General features: G+C 45.0%; 1 protein-coding gene across 1 annotated transcript in view; it reads right to left on the bottom strand.

The window, feature by feature from the left end:
- LOC140481689 (progesterone receptor-like) overlaps positions 1-13131 on the bottom strand; it is a 317791-nt gene extending 304660 nt beyond the window's left edge. Inside the window, exon 1 of the mRNA XM_072578261.1 lies at positions 11992-13131. Within this exon, the coding sequence (XP_072434362.1) occupies positions 11992-13046 (1055 nt within the window). The 5' untranslated portion in view covers positions 13047-13131. The remainder of the gene's footprint in view (positions 1-11991) is intronic.
- Positions 13132-13794: the final 663 nt, after the last annotated feature.

The following is a 13794-nucleotide window of genomic DNA, read 5'->3' as shown; positions in this document are numbered from 1 at the left end:
CCAAAGATGTGCAGGTCAGGTGAATTGGCCATGCTAAATTGCCCGTAGTGTTAGGTAAGGGGTAGATGTAGGGGTATGGGTGGGTTGCGCTTCGGCGGGGCAGTGTGGACTTGTTGGGCCGAAGGGCCTGTTTCCACACTGTAAGTAATCTAAAAAGTGTTTTGTGAAGGGCCACAGCTCACCTTGCAACTGTAGTAAAAAAATCTCTCTCTCTCTCTGAAAACAAATGAAGTCAGCAAAGACTCTGTTGAAAGAAACTGGTCAAACTCCTTTTAACTAAATATAGAACCAAGAATCTTCAAACAAAATGGTCCATAAGACCATAAGACATAGCATTCGGCCCATCGAATCTGCTCCACCATTCAATCATGGCTGATAAGTTTCTCAACCCCATTTTCCCGCTTTCTCCCTGTAACCTTTGATCTCCTTGGCAATCAAGAACTTACCTATGTCTGTTTTAAATGTACTCAATGACCTGGCCTCCACAGCTTTCTGTGGCAATGAATTCCATAGATTCCCCACTCTCTGGCTGAAGACATTTCTCCTTATCTCCGTTCTAAAAGATCTTCCCTTTACTCGAAGGCTTGTCTGTCCTGTCAATGGAAACATCTTCCCAATGTTCACTCTGTCCAGGCATTCAGTATTCTGTAAGTTTCAATTGGATACCCCCTTCATCCTTCTAAACTCCATCAAGTATTGTCCCAGAGTCCTCAAACATTCCTTGTACGTTAAGCCTTTCATTCCTGGGATCATTCTCATCAAATGTCTGAGTTAGTTCTACCAGAACTAACATCCACAACATTTAACAATCTATCCATCATGGACAAGCCAAAGATTGATTTGTATTTTTTTTATTACTTTCAATTTTTGTATTGGCCTCTCATTTCTAATCTTAATGTACATGTCATACATTATAGTCCTTTCTTGTATTTTAGTAGCTAAAAAAGTCATTCCTTCATTAGCTGAAGAAAACCCAGTTAAATTGATCCTTTTAAAATATAAATGCATGTGCACTAAGAATAGGTACCTGTGAGGAAAAGGTTCTTGTTTAAATTAACCTTGTTGCAATCAACCAAGGGGTAAATACACAAGCAAGCTGGTTTGTCCCTTCTCACCTGGTAGTATAACCTCTTTGAGGTCTCCCATTTAGAAATGGAATGAGTTAGGAATGTTTATTACAACAGGTACCAGCATTCAAAGGAAAACAAAATATTTTACTTGTCTTGCAGGTTCTCTCAGCAAGTTGATGTGCTTCAGGAGTTCTCAACTGAGAGTTCATTCAAGGCCATTTGTAATCCTACAGAGTGAAAATCATCCATGCTGCAGTTGCTGAGACAGTACTGAGTAGAAATTTGAATCCAGCTAAGACACATGTAAGACTGGCATTGAATGGATTCACAAGTGTTATTAGCTGACCTTTGTAAGGGATATTGAATAATCTGTTGGATCATGTTGATTTGGAAGACAAAGAACAAAGAAAATTTACAGCCCAGGAACAGGCCCTTCGGCCCTCCAAGCGAGAGCCGATCCAAATCTGCTGTCTAAACCTATCGCCCAATTCCTAAGCTTCTGTATCCCTCTGCTCCCCACCTACTCATGTATCTGTCCAGACGCATCTTAAATGAATCTACCGTGCCTGCCTCTACCACCTCTGCTGGCAACGCGTTCCAGACGCCCACCACCCTCTGTGTGAAGTACTTGCCACGTGTATTCCCCTTAAACTTTCCACCTCTCACTTTGAAAGCGTGATCTCTCATTACAAAATCCTTCACCCTGGGAAAAAGCTTGTCTCTATCCACCCTGTCAATACCCTTCATGATTTTGTATAGCTCAATCAGGTTCCCCCTCAATCTCCTTTTTTCTAGTGAAAATAAACCTAACCTACTCAACCTCTCTTCATAGCTAGCCTCTTCCATACCAGGCAACATCCTTGTAAACCTTCTCTGCACCCTCTCCAAAGCGTCCACATCCTTTTGGTAATGTGGCACCCAGAACTGTACACAGTATTCTAAAGGTAGCTGAACCAATGTCTTGTACAATGTTAACATGACTTGCCAGCTCTTATACATAATACCCCATCCAATGAAGGCAAGCATACTATATGCATTGTTGACCACTCTATCTGCCTCTGCAGCAACCTTCAGGGTACAATGGACCTGCACTCCCAGATCTCTCTGCCCATTAACATTTCCCAAAGTCCTCCGTTCATTGTATAATTCGCTCTAGAATTAGTCTTGCCTAAATGCATCACCTCACATTTGTCTGGATTGAAAGCCATCTGCCACTTTTCCGCCCAACTCTCCAGTCTAACTATATTCTCCTGTATTCTCTGACAGTCCCTTATGCTTTGTGCTACTCCACAAATCTTTGTGTCATCTGCAAACTTGCTGATCGTACCAACAGTTCCCTCTTCCAGATCATTTATGTATATCACAAACAACAGTGACCCCAACACTGACCTCTGTGGAACACCACTGGTCACCTTTCTCCATCTTGAGAAACTCCCTTCAGCTACTACTTTCTGTCTCCTGTTGCTCAACCAATTCTTTATCCACCGAGCTAGAACACCCTGCACACCATGTGACTTCACTTTCTCTATTAGTTTACCATGGGGAACCTTATCAAATGCGTTACTAAAGTCCATCTATATGACATCATCAGCCCTTCCTTCATCTAACAACTGTGTCACTTCCTCGAAGAACTCTATAAAGTTGGTAAGGCAAGATCTCCCCCGCACAAAACCATGTTGCCCATTCCTTTCCAAATATAAATAGATCCTATCTCTCAGTACCTTCTCCAGCAACTTTCCCACTACTGACATCAGGCTCACTGGACACAAAAGAAGTTGCATCAAGACACTGTTCAAAAGGGCCACCAGAACTGCAAAAAGAGGAAGAAGAACACCTCTGCAATGTCTTCGCCAAAAACGGATACCCCCACAATTTCAACAGATGCCTAAGGGAAAGACAACGGAACGAGGACATGCCGCAACCCAAAGGACTAGCCACACTACCATACATCAAGAGCATTTCCGAACTGACAGCCAGACTACTGTGACCACTAGGACTCATAACAGCACACAAACCAACAGTCACGCTCAGACAACAACTCACCAGAACGAAGGACCTGATACCCAGCATGAGCAAAACCAATGTAGTGTACAAAATCCCAAGCAAGGACTGCACAAAACACTACATAGGACAAACAGGAAGACAGCTAACGATCCGCATCCATGAACACCAACTAGCCACGAAACGACACGATCAGCTATCCTTAGTAGCCACACACGCAGATGACAAGCAACATGAGTTCGACTGGGACAATACTACTATTATAGGACAAGCCAAACAGAGAACAACCAGGGAATTCCTAGAGGCATGGCATTCATCCACAGATGCAATCAATAAGCACATCAACCTGGACCCAATATACTGGCCACTGCAGCGGACAGCTGGAACTGACAACCGGAAGCGGCAGAGACAGGCCACTATAAATGCCGGAGGAAAGATCACAGAAACGCTTCACAGGAGGTTCCCAAGCACTGAGGATGTCACCTAGACAGGAGACGAAATGTCTGTAACACAAATTCCCAGCTCGGCGAACAGAACCACAGCAACGAGCACCCGAGCTACAAATCTTCTCCCAAACGTTGAACACCTCACCTGTATTTAAGGATGCCACAAAGATATCTGTCAGGGCCCCAGTAATTTCCTCTCTCGCCTCCCTCAGCAACCTGGGATAGATCCCATCCGGTCCTGGGGATTTGTCCACCTTAATAACTTCTAGCCTACCCAACACATCTTCCCTCCTAATGTCAACATGATCCAGACTTTACAAACTTCTAACTCTAATCTCAAGATTCATCATGTTCCTCTCCTCAGTGACCACTGATGCAAAGTAATCATTCAGAATATCACCTATTCTCTCTGGTTCAACACACAGCCCTCCTTCATTATCCTTTAGTGGACCAATCCTTTCTCTAGTTACCCCGCTTGCTTCTTATATAAGAGTAAAATGCTTTAGGATTTTCCTTAATTCTGCTCGCTAAAGCTATTTCATGATCCCTGTTAGCCCACTTGATTCCTTGTTTAAGACTTGTCCTACTTTTCCGATATTCTTCCAGGGCCCATTCTGTTATCAGCTGCCTAGACCTTATGGATGCTTCCCTTTTCCTTTTGGCTAGTCGTACAATTTCTCCTGTCATCCACGGTTCATGAATCTTGCCTTTCCTATCCTTTGCCTTCAACTGGACATGCCTATCCTGCACTATCTTTAACCTATCTTTGAAGGCCTCCCACATATCAAATGTGGACTTCCCTTCAAATAGCTGTGTCCAATCCATATTTCCCAGCTCCTGCCTAATTTTGATATAATTGGCCTTGGCCCAGTTTAATACTCTTCCCTGAGGATCATTCTCTTCTTTGTCTACAAGTATTCTAAAACTTACAGAATTGTGGTCACCATTCCCAAAGAAATCCCCCACCGCAACTTCTACCACTTGTCCTGGCTCGTTCCCCAGTACCAGGTCCAATATGGCCCCTTCCCTCGTCGGACTATTGACATACTGCTCTAGACAACTCTCCTGGACGCTTCTTACAAATTCTGTTCCATCCAGACTTCTGACACTAAGTGTATCCCAGTCAATGTTGGGAAAATTAAAATCTCCCATCACCACGATCCTATTGCCTCTATATCTTTCCATAATCTGTTTACCTATTTGTTCTTCTACCTCACACTCACTGTTGGGAGGCCTGTAATATTTCTTATTTCTTAGCTCCACCCATAATGCCTTACTACTCAAGCCCTCCATTGTGTGCTCCTTTAGCACAGCCGTGATATCGTCCTTGACCAGCAATGTAACTCCACCCCCCTCTTTTACTTCCCTCCCTGTCCTGTCTGAAGTGTTTATATCTTGGAACATTTAATTGCCAGTCATCATGCCCTTCCTTCAACCAAGTCTCTGTGATTGCAATAAAGTCAGACCCCCAGGCACCAATCCAAGCCCAAAGTTTATCTGCCTTACACACTATACTCCTTACATTAAAGTAGATGCATTTCAGGCCACAAGTTTTTTTTGCGCTCACCTGCTCTCTGCCTATTCTTCCCTTTATTAATGGTATCTTCATCATTCTTACAGTCTCCAGTCTCCACCTCGCTGCCTACTTGTTTTCTCTTCTAGTTCCCAGTCCCCTGCCACATTAGTTTAAAACCTTCCCAACAGCAGTAGCAAAAACTCCCCCAAGGACATTGGTTCCAGTCTGGTTTAGATGTAGACTGTCCCTTTTGTAATAGTTCCACCTTCCCCAGAACCGATCCCAATGTCCAACAAATCTGAACCCCTTCCTCCTACACCATCTCCCAAGCCACGTGTTCATCCTGCCTATTTTTTCATTTCTATGCTGGCTAGCACGTGGCACTGATAGTAATCCCGAGATCACTCCCTTTGAGGTCCTCCTCTTTAACTTCTCTCCTAGCTCCCTGAATTCTTCTTTCAGGACCTCATCTCGTTTTCTACTTATATTGTTGGTGCCAAGACAACTGGCTGTTCACCCTCCCCTTTTAGAATGCTCTGTAGCTGATCAGTGACATCCCTGACCCAAGCACCTGGGAGGCAACATACCATCCGGGAGTCCCATTTTCGGCCACAGATCCGCCTATCTACTCCCCTCACGATAGAATCCCCTATGACTATGACCCTATGAGTCTTCTTCCCACCCTTCTGAACAGCAGTGCCCACCACGGTGCCATGGTCTTGATAACTGCTACCCTCTCCTGGTGAGCCACCTCCTGCAACAGTATCCAAAACTGTATACCTGTTTTGCAGGGGACACCTGCACTGCCTTCCCATTCTTTCTATGCCTATTGGTCACCCATTCACTGTCTCCCTCAGCAATCCCAACCTGTGGTGTGACCAGTTCACTAAACGTGCTATCCACGATCTCCTCAGCATCGCGGATGCTCCACAGTGAGTCCATCCACAGCTCCAGAACCATCATGTGGTGAAACAAGAGCTGCAACTGGACACACTTCTTGTAAGTGTAAGAGTCAGAAAGGTCAGACACGTTCCTAAGCTCCCACATCAAGCAAGAATAGCTGTTTTGTTGTAGCTTTTATTTCAGCACTGCAGTTAAGTGGATTATGGAATGATGAGTTGTTAGACTGTGGTACAATTGAGGATTTGGCCTTGTGTCCACAGGAACCATCATCAAATGAAGCAGTCATGCATGGCCCTGCCTTCTTCTTCTCCCTCTTATGTCTGTTTATTCTCCTGCTCCTAAGTTTCCCACAGCAGGACACAACAGAACACCACCAGACAGGACACGTCCTCCAGAAAACTGGACAAAGCATAAAGTGATCCAGGCAGTGGAACAGCAGCAAAGCAGCCATCATTTCTGAGAATCACCTCCTAAACACTCTCTTGTCAGTATTATATAAAAGAACCATTAATAACTTGCTGTTTAGTGTTGGGTAATCTCTACAGGTTCTGTTGAGTTTCTAGAAGTGTTTGGAAAGTTGGTTGCTGAGGTCAAAAGGGAGTGATGCCACACATTTGAGAAGGCTTTGGTTCAGAGTTGAACAGGGAGAAAGTGAGGGCTGGAGAAAATTCCTCACTTCCTCTCTCCGACCTTATCCAGTTTCAACCTTCCAACTTGGCACTGCCCCCCCTGACCTGTCCATCTTCCTTCCCACCTATCTGTTCCACCCCCCTCTCTGACCTATCACTTTCACCCACACCTTTATCTACCTTTCACATTCCCAGCTACCTTCCCCACAGCCCCACGCCCACCCCTCCCATTTATCCTTCAGTCTCCTTGGCCCACAAGCCTCATTCCTGAGCTCCTGCCTGAAATGTCGATTTTCCTGCTCCTCAGATGCTGCCTGGCCAGCTGTGCTCTTCCAGCACCACACTCTCGACTATGGAGTTGAACAGTCAGGCCACTTGCTATCAGTAACGAGTGTAACAGAAATCTTCTGATGATTAGACACAATAATTTTTTATCCTTAACATCAAAACAGTGTCCCATACTCCATCACTGTCACCTTTCAATTTCTAATAGTCACTCTACATGTGGTAGACAATTTAGTGCTAAAATGACTGTACCTGTCATGGATAGATACTTTTCTGGGACTGCTATGTAAAGTAACATTGACTTGTCTAACCAGTGAAGAGACAGACTATTGTCTCATTAATCCAAATGTACTCAGATGATAGTCTGTGCTAATCTATTGGGACCACTTAGCTCCAAGTTAATTTTCTCAATACTTTTATTGAATAGCTTTGTGATCTCTCTCAGTACAGTTGGTATTTGAGGGTCTTTGGCTGAATTATCAGGTAGGGAATGTGTTGCTGGAAAAGCGCAGCAGGTCAGGCAGCATCCAAGGAACAGGAGAATCGACATTTCGGGCATGAGCCTGAAGAAGGGCTGATGCCCAAAACGACGATTCTCCTGTTCCTTGGATGCTGCCTGACCTGCTGCGCTTTTCCAGCAATACATTTTCAGCTCTGATCTCCAGCATCTGCAGTCCTCACTTTCTCCCCAAATTACCAGGTAGCTTTTTACTTTAAATTTTTGTTCATTTGAATTAGACTGAAATTTTCCAAACATTTGGGACTACTATCCGACAAAGAACCAACTAATTTAATCTATTGTACTGCGTTATCTGCACTAACATTATATAAAATATACAATTTGATTCAATATTGTAATCTAATCTTCCACTTTTTTTAAAAGTCAGAATAAGTGGTTCTACCTTGAACTTTTAACAATTCCACAAAATAAATTTCTAGAGTAAGGTACACTCTTAAAGTTAAAATGAGACTACAATGTAAGCAATCAATTGTGACCAATGCTTATTGCACATGTTTAAATTAGCTAAGAGGGAATTATTAGTTCAGTTGATTAATCAATTGGTGTATGTTTCAGAATAGTGCCCACAGTGTCAGGCTGGCTACCATTCAGGCCAAGATAAACAAGGCACCTCTCCTTGTATCTTAACCCATAGTAAAATCAGAATGTAAGCCATGAAGGAGAGGAAAGTAATTGAAATGGTATTAACCACAGTCAGTTTAAAAAGTCAAAAAGCATGGCTGTGGAATGTAGAAAATTGGTGGAAATGATATATGAATCAGCAGTACTGGTTTTGATCAGAAGGCTTTGAATGTGCGAAAACAGAAACAGCCATTTGCAACATATTGATAGCAAACAAAACATTCTTAATAATACAAAGAAGATGGCAACATTGAAAATGCTACTGACAATTCTGCCTTCTCCAATCAGAAGAACTTGTCAGTGGACCAGAAGTAGAACCAAAGGAATTAAAAGAGTAAAACATGAATAATATTGTAAAATAGGGGCATAAAACCTATTACCACATTTGGAAAATTTCAAAATGTCAAATCATTTTCCACAGTCAAGTCACCACGCCTGTAATCTCACAACTCCAATGTTTTAAGCCAAAACTCTCACATCGCAGGAGAACACAATGCAGGTGTTGTGGATACTCGTGCTGGATCGGGAAAAAAATATTCTTTTTAGCGAAGAGTAAAAATGAATTGAAGCTATAGACACTGGAACAGCTCAAAGTATTTATAATAAATTAAATTAAACTGTTTAATCAGACATTCTGAGGTTATATGACGTGCTTCAGGAATGTATTTGTATCAATCGGTTATATGACAACAGCACAAAGTGTTGTCAATAAGCCTCTGCTCTTAATTTCAGAACAGCAAAGTTAATAAACAGTTGAATGAGTGTTTTCATTGATTGATAATATATTCTCTTGTCTTATAAACAAAGGAGAATGTAAGCAATTATAGCTACATCCAAGAAGCACCCGACTTTGGTGGCTATTGGCAATACTTTAATTGATTCTGGATCCATCACAGGTAAAAAGACGAGATGTTAATGATAATGAGAAAAACAGCACACAGTGAGGCACCAATAAAGCACTGGGCTCGGGTGAGAAAATAGTAGCAGACTTGATGCGTAAATAAGGGAAGAATTTATATAGCAAATGATGGCTGTCCATGATGATTCATATGGTCATTCGAACTAAACTATTCCTGGTTTAATATCTTACTTACTGAGGAACATGCCATATTAAGAAGTTATTTGCTTCCTTAAACATTAGTCTGCAAGGTAGTATTGTGGACTCACTTTTAGGCTCTACATTGTCATCACAAAAGTAATGATATATAATAACAGCTGTTTACAGTGTCATCTGCCAAACAGCATATGGCAATACCAGCTGCAAATTAATGGAAAGACCATTCACACTAGCCATCAATGCATTCAGTCCTTTTTTACTGTTCTCGGTGCTGCTAAAGAGACTTTACAGTCCAAACTGTCAAGTGCACTGATAGATGGAGGGTAGACTTAGGCAGCAAAATGGAACTGCTCTAAAAACTTATAAATGTCTACAGATCTCAGGTCACATGGATCAATCATTCTCAGGTCAAGGTACATTTCCTCTATGAGATGTGAATATTTGACAATTGTGCCTACAATATTGATGGTAATCCTTCATTGTTCAATGTATTAACTACTGGTGTGACAGCCTAGATAATATTTAATGCAGTGGCATATTCAAACTAGGGTGAGGAAGTTCACATCACAAAGAACAATTATAACAGCAAAACATATTAAACACGTGTGCCTTTAGCACTGCAGATTTGGTTTTAATTCAAAGTAGATTCTATCTTGGAATCTGTTATTTATTCATCATGCAGAAAATAAAACACATGTGTAAAACACAAACAAACCCATGTGTTATACAGCATAAGAAAGAAACAACTAACTGTTGTGATTATAAGTTCGTACCAAGTTATAGAAATCTGCCAAAACATTCTATTGATCTGGTCCTCCTGTCTGAATAGATTGCTCTGTTATTTGTTCTTGCTGCAGGTCTATTTATGATGTATGTAAGGGAGCTACAGTTCCTCCTCAAAGGGGCAAAATTCCTGATCTGAGCTGCCTTATTGATCTTTGAGCATTTGTGCCATTAAAGTGAGGAGCAGTAACAGTGAACTGCCACTGCCCACACATTGCAGGTGGCTCGCTTGCACTGCAGCGTTCTCTCTGCCAGATGCACACCTCAGTCACAGATTCCCTGTTCTGTTTCAACATTCTCAAACAGTTCTTCTGCACCATGCCCAAATTGTTGGTTTTAATGGAAGAGGTATGTTTTGCAGTAAGACTTGTTCTGACCCTTTGTCTTTAGCTTTACTTGATCCATTGTGACAGACACACTACAGCACCCGTGCTTACTCTGATGATACAGCAGTCCAAATCACTCTCATTCCAACACTCATCATCGCTCAGGTTTACACTCTTCACCTATGCCAATGTGTGCAATTATACTTAAGGAATATTACTCTGTGGTTCATTCATAATTATTGACAGGTCTTCTTATAAGATGACATGTTCATAAGATATAGGAGCAGAATTAAACCATTCGGCCCATTGAGCCTGCTCTGCTATTTGATCATGGCTGATATGTTTCTCACCCCCATTATCCTGCCTTCTCCCTGTAACCCTTGATCCTCTTATGAATAAAGAACCTATCTATCTCTGTCTTAAAGACACTCAATGAATTTCGATCCACAGCCATAAATTGCACAGATTAACCATCCTCTTGTTGAAGAGATTCTTCCTTGTCTCAGTTCAAAAGTGATCCCTTCACTGTGTGGCTGTGCACTCCAGTCCTAGTCTCTCTTTCAAGTTCACTTGATTTTTTTCCAATAACACATTTATAAAGGGTTGGAGTTCTCAAATCAGAAATAATAAAATATGTTGCTTCTTTCTCCCATTACACTTTACCTCGTCTTATTTGCAAAGAATTGTGGGAAAGTGTCAGTTATCCTGCAAACCCAGTATAATTCCAGGCCCTGGAGAGAGAGAAAAAAAACAATCGCCCATGTGCACAGAGACATGAGTTCATGGTCTACTTTTAAGAGGCATTTGGATGGGTATATGAATAGGAAGGGTTTGGAGGGATATGGGCCGGGTGCTGGCAGTTGGGACCAGATTGGGTTGGGATATCTGGTCGGTATGGACAGATTGGACCGAAGGGTCTGTTTCCATGCTGTACACCTCTATGACTCTATAATTCTAAAGTTGATTATTATTAAACTGAAATCTATTTTTAACTGCAGGCATTGTTAAACTTACAACTGGCTTTTTTCCATTCCCGTGAAATAACAGGTATGTCTTGGAATTGTGTGCCTGGCTCGAGTTTTCATTGTTCCCCTTACTTAAGACTTTCCATGTCTAACTTTATTAATCAGACAAAATCGAAATGGAAAGGTTTCTCTTTTCCATTTTATCCCAAATGCAAGACATGAACGAAACTAAAATATAAAGATGAAATGTTGATGGAAACATTTCAATTTCGGAAATCCTGATCGTGTATCCACTGGGTCTTACCACTGTGTACAACCCTGTGTTTAGAATTATCGTGAATAGAACCCAAACACTGTTAACAGGCAGAAGCAAATTATATCTGAGGGACCAAGGGAACACGATATTTATTGATATGCAGCAATGGGGTTACAGTGCTGCGCGGGATTAGTTCAGGAATCAGTCCGTAACAAGGAGCCGGTTTCCCGCTATGTTCCAATATTCAGTTACAGTCAGTGACAGTTCACCAAGCTCAGGAAACAGCACCGACCGGCTCAGGAAGGTTTACATTTTCAAAATATTGTTAAGTTTAATCGTGCCTTCCAACTCTGCCTGACTTCACTCCCACTGAAAAGGACCTTCACATCTATCTGCAGTTATTGAATTTGGTTACTCTAAATCTCAGGCAAGTTCTGCCCGAATTATTTGCAAATATGTGCTCAGCAGAAATGTGAGGGTTTACTGAAAACTAAACAGAGCCGCTCGATCTAATTTGTAACAAAGTACAGAACAGCGACAGGTAAACATTGTCACCGCGATTTCTCTAGTGATTGGGTGAAAGCGGACAGTTGGGGAAGTCGGAGCTCCTTACCTGATCAAGCCGCTGTACTGGGAGTACGCTTGCGAGTAGGTGCCGGTCATGGGTTTGGTGGCACCCTGATAGCCCAGGTATGTGATGGGCTGGTACCAGCTGACAGGAGCTGCTGAAGTCGATGGCATGGTCTCATCCTGGAGCAGGAAGTTACAGCCGAGAGCAGCCTCTGGGGGGGAGAGGCTGTAGGAATCCAGCGGCTCCGTCTTAAACATCACCGCATCCTCTAAAGGGGGCTCCGCTCTGGGGGGGACCCGGGGCTGCTGCTGGGGGGGTGAAGGGACCGTGTACTCCGGGTAAGGGGGGTAACCAGGGGGCAGGTAACTGAAGGTGGTGCCAGGCTCCGGGCTCATGCCCACTGGGCCCTGAGGGGGTTCCCCTTTGGGGCTGGTGGAGATGGGCGGAGCGGCCTCACTGAAGGTTGGGTATGAGCTGGAGATGTCCGGGATGTATGGAGTATGGTCAGAGTCCTCAGCAGTGAGCAGCTGGTGGGTCCGGGCTGCCAGGTAGATGGGATTCAGGGGCAGGAATGGGAAGCGGAAGATGTTGAGGGGGGAGAGCTGTCCCCGAGGCTGGGGCTCTCGGTCCGGACACACGTCCGCCTTTAGGGTACCCCCAGCACCAGCCCCTCCAGGAGCTTCCCCGGGGCAGCCCCGCCGCAGCCTGGCATCAGGGGCCAATGCCCGGTCACTGCCCAGGGGCCAGGAGCCAGCTGCCGGCCTGACCCCCACGCCAGCTCTGTCCGAGTTAGTGCCACCCAAAGCCAGCTGGCAGTTCACCCAGGGGGACGCTGCCGGCGCCTCACTAAGGCTGGGCACTGAGGTCAAGTCCAGGTTGTCCAGAGTTTTGGGGCCAATGGTGGTGGTTTTGTGAGGCTCGGTGCCAGGCTTGGTGTCCAGGGTGGTAGCTGCTAGTTCAGCTTGGGGCAGGAGGTCATCCATGTAAAGTCCCATAGAATCAGAGACGGCCTTCAGTAAGTCGGTGCTACAGCAGTCTGTGCCTGGACTCTCCCCGGGATAAGGCAACACTGCCTCCGGGCTCTGCTTCTCCTCCATGGGCACTGCCAACTGCTGCTGCTGCCACTGCCGGACAGTCCCGTCTGCGCTTTGCTGCTGCCCTCCTCAGGTGTGCCCTGGGCCGGCCGTGGTTCGGGAGGTTCCCCGGGGCTCGCTGTCCATCGCACGGCCCGCTCCAGCGGCCGCTCCCTGTCAGAGAGAAAGGGGCACAGGATGAACACAGAGCGGGACTGGCACTGCCCGGGCACCCCCGGGGAATAGCCCAGGCACAGGGAGGCCTCAGGGGGTCGGGGGGAGGGGGTGTGTCACCGGAACTCTGCTTTCTGCACCCCACCCCTCACCCCTCACCTCTGGGAGGAGGGAGGGAGGGGGGGAGTGTTGGTAACTCCCAAACGGATTCGGAAAAGTTTGCGAACATTTGGGAATGTCACTCCGGGCGGCTGCTTTCCAGCCCCAGTAATCCAGAGGCCCCTACCTGTGCCCCAGGCTGGGGGCGAGGAGGGTGGGAGGTCATGTGAACAAACTCTGGACTGGCAGAGTCTCCCCCCCCCGAGGAGGGAGCTGGGCGCCACTGGGTTGGATAGTCCCTGGATTCCAGTGAAGGTGCGGGACCCACACACAAACAGGGAGAGCTGGGGGGAGAGGGGAATGGGGAGGGGGAATGGGGAGTGAGGAGGGGGAATGGGGAGTGAGGAGGGGGAATGGGGAGTGAGGAGGGGGAGAGGGGGAGGGGGACATGGGAATGGGGAGAGGGAGAGAGAGAGGGGAATGGGGAGGGGGAGATGGG

The sequence above is a fragment of the Chiloscyllium punctatum genome, chromosome 9 (genome assembly GCF_047496795.1).
Source record: "Chiloscyllium punctatum isolate Juve2018m chromosome 9, sChiPun1.3, whole genome shotgun sequence".
NCBI lineage: Eukaryota > Metazoa > Chordata > Chondrichthyes > Orectolobiformes > Hemiscylliidae > Chiloscyllium > Chiloscyllium punctatum.
This window is presented reverse-complemented; position numbering and strand designations above follow the sequence as displayed.